Genomic DNA, 17,166 nt, shown 5'->3' with positions numbered 1-17,166 from the left:
CCTTCCAACCCAGGATAATCTATGATTCCTCTCACACCCTAAGGGACTCCGCTCTTGTTCCCTGCACACACGGACGTGGCAAATGCCACTCACGAGGTCGAGTCTGGAGTGTCAGGCACGAATCTCACACTATGGCAGGCAAGACTTGCCCGATCTACAACACTGAGAGCCTTCCTTACCTTGGACAGACAGCTCTGCAATGGTCCTGCTCCCTTCTTTCATCTCACAGATGTAAACGGCGTCATCGTCGGCGGTGACGTTCTGCACGGTGAGCCGGCGGTACGTGCCCTCCTCCTCGATGCTGTACTTCTTGCTCTGCCTCAGCTTGGTCTCCTCCTTGAACCAGGAGGTCTCTGTCCCGGGAACGGGCACCTCGCACTGGAAGGTGGCAGATTCCTTCTCCCTCACCTCGAGGTCCTTCAGTTTTTCCTTGAAGGGTATGGCGGGTTCTTCAGAGGGTGAAAACAGAAAGGGGGGAACAAGAGTTTGTGATGAGAGTGGGTTTGGATGGGATTTTAGGAAGAAATTCTTCATTGTGAGGGTGGGGAGGCCCTGGCACAGGTTGCCCAGAGAAGCTGTTGCTGCCCTTGTATCCCTGGAAGTGTCCAAGGCCAGGTTGGAGTAAAAGCCCGTAAAAGTGATCCTGCCAAAGTTGGGTCAATAACAAACAATCTGGTCATAGGAGAGAGCTCAGGGCAGCAATTCTCGGTGAGTGTGAGCAGCTGAGCTGCTCAGCCGGTGCAAGAACCAATGTTTTTGGGGTCTTGCAGTAGAAGTAAGCTCAGCAGAGCAATCTGAAAGGGCACAGACAGATGGGAGGTGGCTGAGCACGGGATTGATGTGGGGAAAGCACAGAAGTAACTGAGGGAGGAGTTTTCTGTGCTCCCCACCAGCACCAAAGACCCTGTATCAGCTTTTGTCAATGACAAAAGACAAAGAACTAGAGAATGAGCCCAAGCCTCCCAAGTGCCTCTGCCTCCCTCCAGCAGTGGGGCTGCAGAGCTCTGGCTTAGGGAGAAACCAGAGTGTGGATCAAACACACAGAACAGCTGCATGACAGGGAGGGAAGTCATTTTATGAACTGAACCATGTCTAATTCCAGTGACAGCTGAGCAGTGACATCATCCTGATACCCCAGACCAAAAGTGGAGAAAGGGGAGTTGGACAGCTGGTGGTCACAGCCACGGGACTGGTGCCACAGTCAGGTCACAGACTTGGATTAGCCAGTGCTGATACATCACCACTCATCCTTCATGAGAGATCATGTCTTGATATGTACCCTCACTTTCTGATAACCACCGTGCCAGCTCCCAGCTGGTTTTTGTGACTCCATTCTGCCTCACTGCACTCACAGCAAAGAATTTTTTCCTAATACCTGATACACACTTCCCCTCTTTCAATTCAAATAAGATATCAGACTCTGAGGGGTTGACAGGACACCAGGAGGGGGCAATGCTATCGATTACCTTGGTTGTTATCCTGAGATTAAAACCAGGAATCCACACAGGATGTTCAGGAACATGATGACACTCACTGACCATGTCAATTTGGTCATTTAAAAAAAAAAATTATATGTTTTGCCTTAATGCACCTCAATTTAAGGGAAGTCAAAGTCTTGCCTTGAAAAGCCTTCAGCTGTGGTTCCACAGACCTGCCCTTCCCACACTCCACATGGCAATTGTCCTTCTTCCTTTACACAACAGGAAACTCAGACTCCTGCCCTGCAATCCCGTGTATCACCCTCTGGAAACACCCCATGCTCCCATTAAGGGGGGATGAAACAGGACAAGCAAGAGGATCCTTCCAGTACACCTTAAGAGGATACAAGAGAGCTGGAGAGGGACTTTGGACAAGGGTCTGGAGTGATGGGACAAGGGGAAATGGCTTCACACTGACAGGGTTGGGTGGGATATTAGGAAGGAATTCTTGTCTGTGGGGGTGAGACACAGGCACAGGTTGTCCAGAGAAACTGTGGATGCCACATCCCTAGAACTGTCCAAGGCCAGGTTGGATGGGGCTTGGAGCAACCTAGGCTAGTGGAAGGAGACTGGAATGAGATGGGCTTTAAGGCCCCTTCCAACCCAAACCATTCTGGGATTCTATGAGAGCAGGAAAGCTTTGATCAGAAGGATCATGCCAGGCTCTGGGAGCTGGATGCAGTGCTGCTGTGTGAGATGGGAGGGAGACTGGAGCTGACACTGGGAACACACACGGAATGCGCAGGGGCCAGAAAGAAATCCGAGCCGCACCTGAGGAGAACACAAGTGCACTCCCATCCTGGGAGCAACTGGGCATATCATTAACCCCTCTCCCTTTACAGGCACTAAGCAGTACCTAAGGTGAAGGAAAAAAAAAAAAGCTGTTCTAGGAAAAAGCTCTTAAATGTACGAACACAGAAGGGTTGGTTGACCCTTTCGTGTGTGTGTTGCAGTAGCAGCACTGCTCTCCCAGCCAGGAAAAGTCAGTACAAGGCTATCTTTGGCAGCTTGGGGTCACAGATACCCTCTGAAAACAACTTTGCTTTCGTCCTGCTGACATGTGCACACGTGTCTTATCTCACTCTGAATGGAGCTTCAGAGAGGCAGCAGCTGATAAACTGAATTAAAGCCTGGGATGCACCCAGCCCACTCCTTCTTCTGCTTTGGAGTTGCTGCAGTGGCTCCAAAACCCACCAGCCTCCTCCTCAATCATGCTCTTTGCATGATCCAGCATGTACCTGAGAAGGCAGAGGGAGTTAATTTTGGTCAGGGGTCTGCAGAAGAACCATACATAACTAGAGAGCAGGCATCCAAACTCATCAGCCCCCTGCCTGGGCCAGAGAGATGCAATTAAGGTAAGAGATTAAAAAAGAAAGCTGCAAAAAACCTACCTACTGGGGAAAATGTGAGGTAGACACAGCAAAGCAAAACCCTGAGGGAGCACAGAGCAAGAGCAGCTCGTGGAGTTTGCAGGAAACTGCAAGAAATCAGCTCAGGGATGAATTTGGCCGCTTGTCTCGAGGAGATATTTCTCCACAGCGTCATAGGCTTTTTTGTCTGGCCCATAACAAGCAAACAGGCAGTGAGATGATGTTATTTTTAAGAAGTAAATCCTGCTAACACATATTTTGCTAAGAATAGGTGCAGCCTGCAGAGAAGCCAATATTTTCTTAACCTTCCCAAGGCACATCTGTCTGCTGGACCTCACTTTCTCACTCACCTACATTCCCTCTTGCTTACTGCTGGTGTCCTCACAGGTGCTCTATTCAATATTCCAGAGGTAAGTTTTCCCTCTGCAATCCAGTGAGAGTAAGAATATGGAAAATCCTCCCACCATGAGCTATCTAAAGACGGATAGACAAGCTTCCACCCTCTTGTGCCCTTGGTCTTCCTAGTTATTGCGTTTTCCAAGTTTCCTTTCTAACTCCACTTTTCTCAAGCTGCAGTTCTCTCCTTCAGATCTCCAGTGTGACTCTCATGATGTTGGTCACCCAAAATCACTGCAGATCAGAGGGAGAATGAAGTGGCCCTCAGCACCAGCCTGTTTCTCCCTGTTTGGCTTGCAACCTTTAACCTTTCCATACAGTGTCTGATTACTTTATTCAGGGACTCGGATGAACATTGGTTGGCCCAGGATGGAGACATGAATGCTGTTCTCACTAACTTTACAAGCCTAGGGAAACCTCCAAAACCTTCAGGAAACTCAAGCTGGTTTATTCATGTGTCTCTCATCCTCCCCACTCTCTGGTTTGTTAAAGGTTTAATCTTGGGAAGAATTTTCCAACTTCTTTTACAGCTCAGTGTATGGATTGTGATTTTATCCCTGTTCTGGAAACATTTCTAAATCTAATCAAGTTTCAGTTTTTCTTAATTGGGAGGGTGACTCTCTGTCCTGTAGCATCTCCTTTGAGATTTAAGTCTGATTCACTAAATCTCATTTAGGAACAACTCAAAAATCTCTTTCTTTCATCTCAATGATCTTTAGGGCACAAGTTCAGCAAAGTGTTCACAAACATGTTGGGAACCTGGGTCCTGTAGGTCCTCAGGTCCCCAGGATCTAGACTGACAGAGTGTAGGAGGCTTTCTGTGGATGTCCCATCCTTGGAAGTGTTCAAGGTCAGGTTGGACAGAAAAGCCTGGTCTAGTGGAAGGTGTCCCTGCCCATGACAAGGGGGTGGAATGAGGTGGTCTTTAAGGTCCCTTCCAACCCAAACCATTCTGATTCTGTGATTTTGGAGGTTTGACCTGTGCCCACTCCTATGCCACAAGAGACCACTAAGAGTCACCTTACAGACATGATGCTGGGCTAGGAAGTCTGGGGTTTTTTATTATTATCTTTAAAAGACCCATAAAAATTCTCACTCAGATTCTTGTGTTAAAATTCTGTGAAACCAAAATGCCAGAGGATATTTAAACCCACACAGTTTATGTTTCCTGATACGTGTGTCTATGGACACACACTGTGCATGAAGTGTCACAGGCTCTCTAAATATGCTGTTACTTGCAGAAAGACCAAAAGCAACTTGGGACTGTCCCTTACAGGGCCAGCAGCTGGACTGGGGTCCCTTCCAACTCAGGATATTCTATAATTCTATTATTCCAAGATTCTATGATTCTAAGGGTGGCTGCTTGGAGCGTTCAGCCTCTTCTACACGACTGAGCAAAGGGAAGGTTGTGTGGCAAGATAATCTCCCTCCCTAAACCCCATGGCAGGTGAGCAAATGGTATCACCAGTGACATAAATGACAGAATTAAAAGCTCCCTTTGCTGCTGTATCATTCTGAGCTGTCTTGGGAGGGCTCAGAAGCACTTCTGGTGACACAAGGGAGAGTCATTTATCAGGGCCTAATTATAACCAATACATACAGATTTTCCATGGCAGCCTTGGCCTGGACAGAAAGCCAGACATGGCACAGGGTAACAAAAAAAACAATCCATAAACATTTCCACTTCATCCCTCTGACTCACAGGCATCTCTGGACAGTGGACATTGATCAATAAATAAACCTTTTCCCATGGTGCTTGCTCCCAGACCCGCTGCTTCCCATGCTTTCCCATCTCCTTTGGAACAGGAGGTGTGGGAATTAATTCCTTTAATTCCCACAGAGAATAATGACATAAGCACAGGCAGAGCAGGGGCTGTTTGTCTGTGCAAGGAACTGAGCTTGAGGCACCCTTGAAGCCATGGCCCACCCAAGGGCCAGGATCAGTCTCCAGCTCTGAGGTAATCCCAGCTTTATGGAAGAGGACAAATGCCCTTCCCAACACCACTCAGCACCTCTGAGGGACAGCAATGGGTGGGACAAGTGCCAGCGAGTTCCACGGATCAGGTGTCACTGATGGACACTGAGCCACTGACAGGAAAGGCAGGGTGAAAAGAGAGGTCCAGAAAAGGGAAGCCAGAAAAGCAAATAAAAGCTGAGAGTCTTAAAGACAAGCACGGAACACAGATTCCTGCTCATCTGGATTTCTAATATCTTGTGCTTCCAGGGGAAAATCGTTTGTCTGTTTTTTTAAAACCTGTTTTACCACTGCAGTGGCAAAATCTTTAGCCTCTGGCAGCTAATTTACAGGTGCTGCCTGGGTTGCAAACTGCCTGCTGTCCCCTTGCCAGATGGGAGAGCAGCTTGAAAATTTAGAGCTTCCTGGAATGTCCAGGAAGGCCAGGTTGGATGGGGCTTGGAACAACCTGGTCTAGTGGAAGGTGTCCCTGCAGAGGAGGTTGGAACTGGATGTTCTTTGAGACCCCTTCCAAATCAAACCATTCTGGGATTCTATGAAATCTCTGTCACATTTTTTTTGCCACTGAGAACTTGGTCTGACCTCCACCAGCATTGAGGGACCCTCTGAAGTCAAGCTCATCACCACTGACCACGGCAAACAGAGGCATGCTGGGCCTGTTGGATTTCCTGGGAGCAAACAAGGAATACAGGCTATCCAGGAACACAAGCTGGGAAAAGGCTAAAGGCCTGGCAAGAACAAGGCTGCTGGTGGGTTACTGTACAGGAAAACTGAGATGGACTGTAATTAGAGTTGGGGTGGGTGCCCCAAGGGATCTCAAAGGCAGCCAGGCACACTCAGCTTGTAGGGAGGAGTTTCCTCTACTACTGTTTAAAAGGCACATGTGCCAGTGTGGGCAAACCCCGTGGGGAATACAAACCCAGATGTGATTAAAGCCTGGAGGGTCAGACAGGGCATTAGCAGTCACTGATCCAGAGCACGGTAATGGATCTCTCAGATTACTACAAAACCAAGACTGATAGGACCTTCAGAGATCTTATAAGGACCCTAAAGACCATCTATCTGCAACCCCCTGCCAGGGGTATGGATGCCACCCACTATACCAGGTTGCTCAAGTCCTACTCAGAAGACTTGAGTTCACCCCAGCTGCCCCACAACCTCCCAGTTCCACATCACCCATCCCTGGCTGGCACCTCTTTAATGCCCTTCCTAAAAACTCCCTGGTGATGGAACTCTGTGCCCAGGTCATCTACTCTGGTGCATAACCCCCTTTTCATTGGGAGGGTTTTGTTCTCATCCCACTCATCTTTGCTCTCATCTGACCCACTCCTCTGAGAGCAAGGATATGGAAAATCCTCCCAACAGGAGCTCTCTAAAGATGGATGGACAAGCTTCCAACAAGGGTTTGGTGGCAGTTTTGCTCCTGCCCCCACCCCAGCTCAGAAGTGCCCTGGCCGTCCCCTCGCAGGCACGTGAGGGACACGAGCACCCACCTTTGACGGTGACGAGCACGGAGCTGTAGGTCTGGCCCGCCAGGTTGGAGGCCGTGCAGGTGTACAGCCCGTTGTCCACCTGCTTGCAGAAGAGGATCTTCAGCACGAAGTTCTCCTGGTCGTCCTCGTAGATGACGTGCCGCCGCCCCTCCGAAATGACCTCGTTGTCCTTCTTCCACACGATCACCGGCTTGGGCTCCCCCGTCACGTAGCAGCTCAGCTTGGCGTGCTTGCCCTCCGTGACGCTGCACGTGCGCGTCAGCGCCCCGAAGGTGGCGTTCCGAGCCCCCTTGGAGAGCCCCGTTGCCCGCTCGTAATCCCGGGAGAGCCCGTAGGCGATGCCGGACAACCCTTCGGAGTAAGACTGGGCAGAGGTCGAGTCCAGAGTGCCGTGGGAGATGTCCATCTTCCTGATCTCCTCCCGCCTCTTCTGCAAGTGGGACAGCAGGGACGCCGTCTTCCCGCAGCTGGAGTCGAAGTTGGCGCTGCTGCCCGGGTTGGAGGAGCCGTGGGTCTCCACCACCAGCGCGGCCGAGGCGCTGGCGGAGCCGATGAGGTTCTCTGCCCGGCAGGTGTAGGTGCCACTGTCCCCCAGCCGGGCACACTGGATGGTCAGAGCGTTGGACTCCCCGGCGGACTCGATCTGGAAGCGCCCGGCGTCCGCCTGGTTCCGCAGGTGCCTCCCGTCCTTCTCCCAGTTCACCGAGAGGGGAGGGCTGCCCTGGACCTTGCACTTGAACATGGCATCTTCTCCCAGGGTTACCTTGATGTTGGAGGGTCTCTGGATGAAGTAAGGGGCCTGCTCTGTCACCGTGGTCTCCTCCCCCACCTTGATGCTGACGGCGGCAAAGGCCTCCCCGATGGTGTTCTTGGCCCGGCAGATGTACTGGCCACTGTCCTCCAGGCTCAGGTCGTAGATCGTGAGCCGATAGAGATCCCCGTCCTCCGTGGTTTTAAACCTCCCCCCAGACTGGACTGGCAGTTTGTCCTTCTCCCAGCTCACCACCGGGATGGGGTTTCCGATGATCTGGCAGCTCAGGGTGGCATCCTTCCCCACGGACACCATGAACGCCTTGGGCCGGGTCAGGAACCGGGGGACTCCGCTCAGGGAGCTGTAATCCATCCTGGCTTCCTTCCTAAAGGGGGAGAAACAAAATGTGTCAGGAAAGAGAGGATTAGAGGGTGCAAGCAAAGAACTGCTGCACTCCCGTGGTATCAGGATGTTTGTCATCTGGATCAGCCAGGTTTTTAATGTCCTTCTCGGGATGGGAGAGAAGGCCTTTGAATGTTTTTGGCCTTGAAGATTTCCTATATTTGAGGTTAACAAACTGTTGGTGGATAAGGGAGATCACTTCCCCATGGGAGGCAAATTAGACCTCTCTGGGCAGTTCATACAGAAGGAACATGATGGTCCCTTTCACTAATGCTCTGGAAGATATGGGCAAGTTCTGTAATTGTAGGGAAACAAATGGGCATTAATTTCTGAGAGATGTGTCTAAACATCAAGATACTTCCTCCATCATAGAGCCACAGAATGGTTTAGGTTGGAAGGGACATTCAAGATCATTTTGGGTTGGGTTCCAACCACCCTGCCATGGGCAGGGACACCTTCCACTATCCCAGGTTGCTCCAAGCCCTGTCCGACACGGTCTTGGACACTTCCAGGAATGGAGCAGCCACAGCACAGGTTGCCCAGAGAAGCTGTGGCTGTCCCATCCCTGGAAGGTTTCCAGGTGAGGTTGGATGAGGCTTGGAGCAACCTGGGATAGTAGAAGGNTAGGGAAACGAATGGGCATTAAATTCTGAGAGATGTGTCTAAACATCAAGATACTTCCTCCATCATAGAGTCACAGAATGGTTTGGGTTGGAAGGGACATTCAAGATCATTTTGGGTTGGGTTCCAACCACCCTGCCATGGGCAGGGACACCTTCCACTGTCCCAGGTTGCTCCAAGCCCTGTCCAACCCGGTCTTGGACACTTCCAGGAATGGAGCAGCCACAGCACAGGTTGCCCAGAGAAGCTGTGGCTGTCCCATCCCTGGAAGGTTTCCAGGTGAGGTTGGATGAGGCTTGGAGCAACCTGGGATAGTAGAAGGTGTCCCTGCCCATGGCAGAGGGTTGGAACCAGATGATCTTTACAGTCCCTTCCAACCCAGACCTACCTAACAAGAGAATCTCTGATTCTATTATTCTGTGATTATGCTCACAGGAGTGCAAAGCCACGTGAAGGAACTGCCCCAGGGGATGGGCACAGCAATCCAGACAGTGCCAGCCTTCTCCAGAAGAGCCCCACATGGCTTAGGGATTACAGGAAAGATGTTTCATCATCTGCTTATTCTCAGCTGCCCTCAGAGGGACCCGTGCACTGACCTGCAGCTGTTTGATGATATGGACCAGCCAAGGGGATGAGGCTTCAGCAGAGTTGAAAACTAAAGCTCATGGCAATTCTGGAGCCACTGTGTCCCAGGAAAGGCCAAAGCAATCAGTGGTGCTGATCTTCACAGCCATGTTCACTCACACACCGACTTTACCCACCCCTGTGCTGTTGGAGATCAATCCAACAGCAACCACCTCCTTCAGGGCAACCCCCAAGACCCCACAAACACTCCTTCCTTCCTGACTGCTCCTCACATGCACTTCTGGATGTTCTTTCCCTTCTGCTGGAGTCATTCCACCTCTAACCCTCCAAGGGACCTTTTGCACGGACTGGGTAGGATTTACTTTGGCAAGTGTAGCACAGCTAAAGATCTACTCTCAACCCCACTGACACCAGTAACTGTGCACCAGCTGACTCTCTCTGGGAGCAGGATTAGACCTGTTGATGGTGCTCTGTAAGGAATTTGAGCTTCCCAGGTCCAAGCCTCTCTGGAAGCCAAAGAACCATGGAATAATTTGAGTTGAAAGGGACCGAAAACATCATCTATTTCCAACCCCCCTGCCATGGGCAGGGATGCCACCCACTAGACCAGGTTCCTGGAGACTTCAATGCACCATTTCTCTCTAAACTGTTTTATTTCCTTGGCCTCATGATTCCAGACATCCCTGTCCTGAAAAGCTCCTGTCTGAGCTTTAGGAATGGTCCTGCTCGGGGGTGATCACAGTGCTGCTCCCACAGCTGTGCTTTTTCACCTTCAAAGTGCCACAAAAAGCAAAGGGACCAGGGCTCTCTGTGCTGTAACTCAGAAAGGAAATAAAAACCAGTCACTGAGACAGAAATATCCTTCTTAATCCTCCAGCAGTTTGGTTTCCCTGCTGGCCACACATCCACCCACTCTCTCACCCAATGGCAGGTGCTCTCACAATCCCCCTCCAGCTCCGGCAGAAATCAGCAGGAGCAGGCCAAAAAACCTGCTTTCATTTCTTAAATCACCATTTTTCCATTCTTCTCCAGCTCCTGTCAGAGTATTAATGTTAATGTGGAAATCACTGGTGGCACCAGGGAGAGGGATTTGGATCAACCTGCTGCATGGCCTTGGGAAAAATCACTCATTTTCCCATGTTTCTTGGCTCCCCTCCTACTTATTCATATCAAGACAGGGATGGTCTTTATAGTTATTATGAAATAATTACATTCACAGTATATATATGACAATGTACTTGCTGAGGTACATGGCAAGTCATGAATGAAGATGAATAAAATTGCAATTTCCATTCCATTTCTGCTGCTGGGGATTGAAAAACACATATTGCCATCAAAAATAAAGACTGGGAAAATGGTCACAAAAATACCAAATGCTATTTGCTAAAAGAACTCAAGAAGTTTTTGGGCCATGCTCTCAGGGACAGGGTGGGATTGTTGGGGTGCCCTGTGCAGGGCCAGGAGTTGGATTCAATGATCCCTGTGGGTCCCTTCCAGCTCAGGATGGTCTGTGATCATTATTATCATTGAAGATGCTACTGTTGAGCCAAACTCCCAACTTCATTTGGGTCACAGGCAAAACCAAACCTGGTCTTCTTTCTGTATTTAGCAGGAAAAATACACCATGTTCTGTCCTATCCTGTCTCTCTCATTCCAAAGAACACACGAAATGACAAGAAGCAGTCAAAGACTTTTCCCTTTGGATGAGATTGTTCTTTTCTAAACTAATTTCAGTTGCTTTTGATTCCTGGCATGAAGCAAATTTCATTATTCCACCACAGAACTTTAGAGATTAAAGAAAATGGTTTCAAATATTAAAACTGGGAGGGGAGGGAAAAAACATAATGGGGGGAAATCGTTTTTAACAAACACTAAGAGGGTAAAGAATGATTGACTTGAAGTCATTAGTGCCAACACAAGCTGACTTTCTGTTAATGGGCCACCTTCAATACTAATTGCAACGAACACACAGCTCTGGTTTTCTCTTGGTCTAAAAGTGGTCTAGAAATCAGTGAACTAGTTTGAACTCCTTTAGTGCCTCTTAATACCTCCAACCTCTGCCCTCACTAGAGCTTTAAAAATGTGTTTTCCATAAACACCTGCAAAGCTGTGGGCAGAGAAGCTGCATGAATGGTTTGAAGGCACAGATACGAGCCCGGGGCTGGAGCCAAAGTACACTGAAGTCAGTGGAAATTTCCACTGAGGCCAACTGATTGACAATCAGTGTCTTCTGCTAATTTGGGGAAGCACCATGTCAGTGTTCAGAAGGGGATGTTGAGGTTCAAGCTGTACTCTGGAGAGCCCAGCAGCACCATTCACTACATGAAATAAGAGTTGACAATGAAAACACGGGCTCAGAGCTCGTGTCCTGAACTTTCAGGGCCATTAATTTGGATTTCAGGCTGCCCTGTGTCATCAAAGCACTTGGATTTATCTTCAGGAGACGTTGCCATGTCTTATCCTTCCTGGCTCCCTGGTTGTCTGTGATAGATGTGTCACTCGGACTCATTTCAGATTCACATCCACAGCGTAAAAAAGAGCAAAAAAAAAAATAAAGTTGCTTCAACTCTCCACCAAACTGAGCCCTGCATTACATGGAGAAGTGCCTGGAGCACTGGGATGGCAATGGACACAAGAGGTGCCTGCTTGGGAACCAGCCAGGGACCTTCCAGCAAATAGTGGCTTCTCTCAAACCACCTTTCTTACCCTCACCTGGAGCCCAGGAGATGTATCCATGCCTGGAGCAGAGTTCTGCTCTGTGGAAGCATGGAAAGGGCTCTCAAAGGCTGGCTCTTACAAGAGCAGGAATGCTGACCACTTCCTAAAGCTCTTGTGCATCCTCCTCCTCTCTTTTCCATGCTAAGCAGTGCCCAAACACAGCCCAAGTACCTCTGATAGTGAAGAACAGCCAAAACACAGGGAAGCTGCTGCACCTGGTGCCTGTTGCTTTTGCTCCTGAACCAGACTGATGCACCAAATCCACCCAAGACACTTCTTTCCAGTGGCCTCAAGGCCCAGCTTCCCTCTCCTGTTGCTCCCAAACACTTGCCTGGTGTTTGCAACCCCCTTCTCTCCATCAGCAGGAGCCCACAGCCCTCCCAGGGCAGGGTGCAGACCCCACATCCCTCGGGGTAACCAGCACCTCCCCCAGCTTCCACCCCCTGCCCTCACACTCCCAGCTTCTTACTCCACTATGAATGGCTGGGATCCAGAGGAAAACCCAGGGATCAGTGGAAATAGGGTTCATTGCTACCTTTCACATTTATTTCTGACATTGTCAGAAAGAAAAACACGGTTTATTCCTTGCTCTGCTATTGAATTACTTATATAAACAAGAGAAAGACACTCAAACTCTTGGATCTTCAGTCCCTGTCTGAAAAACAGGTAAAAAAAAATCTTGTTTTATGGGTGCTGAGAGCATGAAATCCAGTAACAGGCATGAAATCCTAACCTGTGGCAAGGATGAGGCTGCAAGTATCTAACACATCTAACAGGTCAGACAGGCTGCATGAGATAAATCACATTTTATCTAATTTTAAATGGGATAAAATGCATCACGTTGAATTATGCTCATAATTATATTTAGGAGTAAGGAGAGAACAAACTTAACATGCAGAAAGGACAAGATTTAATATTTCTACAGCATAACTTGTTAATCAACTTGTCAATCAACTTGTAACTTGTCAATCAATTTAGTAAATAATTACATTAATTTTGGTTATTAATATGTTCATTTAAACTTTTTAAAAAATCCAGTGACTCTTGAAGTTAAAAAAAATAATAATAACTCTCTGCAAGTGCCAGGACAGCTCCCTTGGAAGGGACAGGACTGACAACAAAGCATGAATAAACCAAGTCAATGCAGATGCCCTTTCCAATAAATCTCAGACATTTGCCAGTGTCACATTTCCCCATGTAATCCCTCTGTGATTAATCATTTGCAGCAGAGATCTAATTCCCATCTGGGGTAATTCTGAGCACGCCAAAGGAAAACTGGCAGCACTGGTAATTTTAATTATGTTGTTATTCGTTCAATTTTTCACTGGTTTGCGTTTGGGGGGAAAGAGGCAGAAGTGCACAGACCTGTCAGATAATGCAAATAAATCACTGCCCAGGAGCCAAACTCGGCCGTGCAGCCACCCAAGGCCTCCTGCCTGCTCCTGTCCCCTCCACTTCCAGTCTCTGCCCAACACCTGCTTCCCCTGGACAAGCAAAGAAGTCCCTTGCAGTGGGAACAGCCACAGGCTTCTCCAGATCCTCTTGGAGTACTCAGAGGTGGAGCTCGTCAGGAGAGCCAGGAGGAGATGGAGAGTCCTGGTGGTGGTGCCACAGAATCCCAGGATGGGTTGGGTTGGAAGGGACCTTAAAGATCATCTCATTCCACCCCCTACCATGGGCAGGGACATCTTCCACCAGCCCAGTTTGCTCCCAGCCCCGTCCAACCTGGCCTTGGACACTTCCAGGGATCCAGGGGCAGCCACAGTTTCTCTGGGCAACCTGTGCCAGGGCCTCCCCACCCTCACAGGGAGGATTTCTTCTCAACATCCCATCTAACTCTGCCCTCTGGCAGTGGGAAGCAATTCCCTGTGTCCTGTCCCTCCATCCCTCATCCCAAGTCCCTCTCCAGCTCTCCTGGAGCCCCTTCAGGCCCTGCAAGGGGCTCTCAGCTCTCCCTGGATCCTTCTCTTCTCCAGGTGAACCCCCCCAGCTCTCCCAGCCTGGTTCCATCTCCTGACCTCCTGTGCTCTGCTGGCTCATGGCTTGGTCTCGTGTTGCTTCATCGATGCTGATCAGAACCTGGAAAGCCTTCACCAACCCCCAAGGGCTCAGAGGTCTCCTCCCATGGCATATTGCCCCCCCCAAGCCATCAGCAGCCTGTGACAATGCTCTTTGGCAGGAGAAGACAGGGGTGGCAGGTTATTCTCTGTCCAAGCCTTTCACTTGGGTGGTTAGAAAGGGAATCCTCCCCACCCTGACTCCGGGCAAAGTGCAAAAAGCACAGTGCAATCCATCTCCTAAAACATTCCTGAGGAAAAGGTGGTCACGAGTTGCACACCTGCATAAAGGAGGCTTTGGGGATGTAAAGCCCAAGGGAGGATAAACCTAAATCCAAGAGATCACCGAAGGCCAAACACAGATTAGAAGCACAGAGGCTCTCTCAATATCACATGAATGCCCACCATGCTCCTGTTTGCTCATTTTCTCAATCCTCTTTTACCCTTTCTTTGCCCAAGTCAAAAAACGCTGATTTGGGGTATTTTTCTTGCCTTTAGATCTCATGTTTCCAGGACTTTCTTTGCAATACTGACTTCTAAGCCTTGTACTCCTTCCTTTCCTGATGGGAAGGGCAACATTCACAGGGAACTTCTTGCCTCTGGATCCTGAGCTTTCCAAGAACATCACTAAAGCAGAAGCTGCAGATAAAAATCAAGGCAGTGCTGGTATTACTACAGTTTACATGACATCTCTGCGTGTATTGTTCTATCTAAAACCATCAGGAAATGGAATTCATGGGTGGGGAGAGAAGTTGGTGGGTCGGTCCTCTAATGGGAAATGTGGGTTTCCTTTGATGCTTAAGATCCTGCTGAGGGGAAGCAGCAGTAACCCCCTGCTGCCCTCCTGCTTCCAGCAGCCTCCCAGGGAATGGACAGCTTGGAAATAGCACCAGTGTCCGGTGTCAGCTGCGGGCTGGGTGACATCAGATGGGCTCTAGTGGGGGCCCGGGAGCCACCCCAGCAGACAGAGTGCTCTGAGGGTGAAATGCACACCAGCACACCCAGAGCTCCCTGCCCATCACGGCCCTAAATCAGGAGTAAGCACAGATTTGCACCAGCTCATCAACCCGAGATCCCAGAATTTATCCCATGCCCGTTTCAGCAGAGCAGGAACGGGATCTGTGGCCGAGGAGCTGGGCTCAGGGCTTAGTTTGGGCTATTCTGAATTCCACTTCAGTGAGGGACAACCCATTTTGGCACGTTCAAAGGTCACTGGATGAGCTTTCCGTGGTGGATCCATCTCCTGCACTGGAGATGTCGGACGCCGAGGTCCTGCGACACACTGAGCCTGTTGCAAGGAGCTTCTAACTGGGTCCAGAGTAAGGCTGGTCTGCATTCCCTGCCATCTACTGCCTCCATCATAATCCAACACCCACAGGAGATTCCTTTAAGGGGAAGTTCACAGCAGATCAGGGGCTGACATGGTGTCAAACACGGTGAGCAGCCCCCGGGGGAAAAGGCTCCGCTCGAGGCAAGACCATCTCACAGCTCTGACCTTCAGGGCAGGGCTAAAAATGTGCCAACGGATTCAGAAAGGACCTGCCTGACCTCGTGCTCCCATTATTAATCCTTTATCGATAACCTGGGCATTTCCAGCGACTGGCAGCAAACAGGAGCCAAAACATTTAGACAATTCCAAAAAGAACCAAGAATAAATCACCTGGTTAGTGAAATCTACTGGGCAAGGCAGTCAGATCACCTTCTAGCACATTAGTAGCACACACTTATTGAAAAACATGGGAGACTGAAGGCACTTGGATGATTTATATGCTTAAAGCACATATTATCTTTCTTCCTGGATATAAAACAGACCTATTGCTTGCAAAGCTCTTCCCTCTTTTCAGCACTTTCCAACAACACACCAACAGCTCCAAGAGCTCCATGCAGCAAAGGGACTTCATCCTACTTGCAGCATGGGGGCTTCACTTGAGATTCCACCTTCAATGGAGCTGTAAAACCACCCCATAAACTTCCAGAGGCCTAAAACTGCTCAGATCAGCCCCTCAAGATTCCACAACAGCACCTTCCCCTTCTATTTTTCTGAGCCTAAAGGCAACAAGGTTGATCCGAAGTAAGAAAAGGCTAAAGCACCAGGGAGGTGTCAGGCTCACAGTGATGCTCATTCCTGCTCTGTAGGGGTGAGAATGGAGGAGACAAATGGAGGGAAAAGGCAAAAATTCCGGGTTTGCCACCCCGGGGACAGAGAAGGAGCGAATTAAATTCTGGCAATTTCACCACAAAAAAAAATTTCCTTACAAATTTCCCCCTGACTGGCCTTTGCTTTACACACAGCCCCGGAGGGAAGCAGCTGTGGCAGATCCCAGAAAAAAAAAACAACCCAGACTTGCAGGGACAGGAATGGTCTGGGTTCAGCACACGTGGTTTCCTATGCGAGGCAGCCGCGGGATCGCAGCTCCCGCACGGACAAAGAATTCCCTCGGTGACAATCGGCAGTGGCTCCCACCTAAGCCCTCGCATTTTAACGAGTGGACGTCATTGTCATTACAGTCACTCCACCCCATTGAGCTGGAGGGCCCAAAATAGCCTCAGCTGTCGGGCTCCATCTCCCCCCATCCCTCGTCAGAGCCCTTGGGAGGACCGGGAGGAGGGTGGGGGGTCGCAGAGTGAATCTGTCCTGACACTGGGCAGGAGGGGGTAAAAAAGCCCTGGTTGGAGAGAAAAGCAGCTCTGAAACTATGCCCTGGAAATGAAACTTTTCAAAGCACTCCTTGCTGCCACTTCTCCACAGGAGCCACATGTTTTCCAGGCTTTCCAAGCACTGCTGTCTCAAATTTGGGGACAAAATGTATCCAGCAGAATCAACAGCTTTAAACTTGATTCTTCTCTTTTCTCCTCTCCTCCTCTTTGCTCATTTGATTAGGTGGCCAGAAGTAATTAAGCAAAACACTCCACATTTGGTTTGGAGCAGAGGAAGGATGGATTTACTCCCTGTACCTTCAGCTTCATCCCCCAAATATGTTTCATAAAGCAAGACATACCCCAGCACGGCACAGAAACAACCTCACCCCTCCCTCAGCTACCAACACTCTCCACTTCCTGCTGGAAATCAGCATCCCCAAAAATCCACCTCTCCTTAGCTGAAGGCTTAGGTCTTACCTGGAGTCTTGTCTGAGTCTGAGGAGAACAAAGCTCTGGGCAGGACAAGAAAAAGCCGATTCCTACTGAGATGACAGAAGGGGGAAGAGGGAAGAGGGGAACAGAGGACATGGGGAGACCATGTTGGTTTGGGTTTCCCCCCCCCCTACCCCCTCCAGGAAAATAAAACAGAAACCCCAGCGATGGCAGGGACGTGCGGCAGA

The 17,166-nt window shown here is 49.6% G+C and overlaps 1 protein-coding gene across 1 annotated transcript in view; it reads right to left on the bottom strand.

Annotated features, from left to right (window-relative positions):
* The window catches only part of OBSCN (obscurin, cytoskeletal calmodulin and titin-interacting RhoGEF), a gene marked incomplete at its 3' end in the record, with an annotated part of 185,620 nt that extends 168,465 nt beyond the window's left edge, over window positions 1-17,155 (bottom strand). Inside the window, exons 1-3 of the mRNA XM_029964680.1 lie at window positions 16,964-17,155; window positions 6,713-7,848; window positions 180-449 (exon numbers count right to left, since the gene is read on the bottom strand). Of these exons, the coding sequence (XP_029820540.1) occupies window positions 180-449; window positions 6,713-7,835 (1,393 nt within the window). The remainder of the gene's footprint in view (window positions 1-179; window positions 450-6,712; window positions 7,849-16,963) is intronic.
* Between the last annotated feature and the right edge of the window lie 11 nt (window positions 17,156-17,166).

This window comes from Manacus vitellinus, unplaced genomic scaffold (genome assembly GCF_001715985.3).
Source record: "Manacus vitellinus isolate BGI_N305 unplaced genomic scaffold, ASM171598v3 scaffold_78_pilon, whole genome shotgun sequence".
NCBI lineage: Eukaryota > Metazoa > Chordata > Aves > Passeriformes > Pipridae > Manacus > Manacus vitellinus.
Note: the sequence above shows the minus strand (reverse complement) of the source record. Positions and strands in the feature narration are given on the sequence as shown.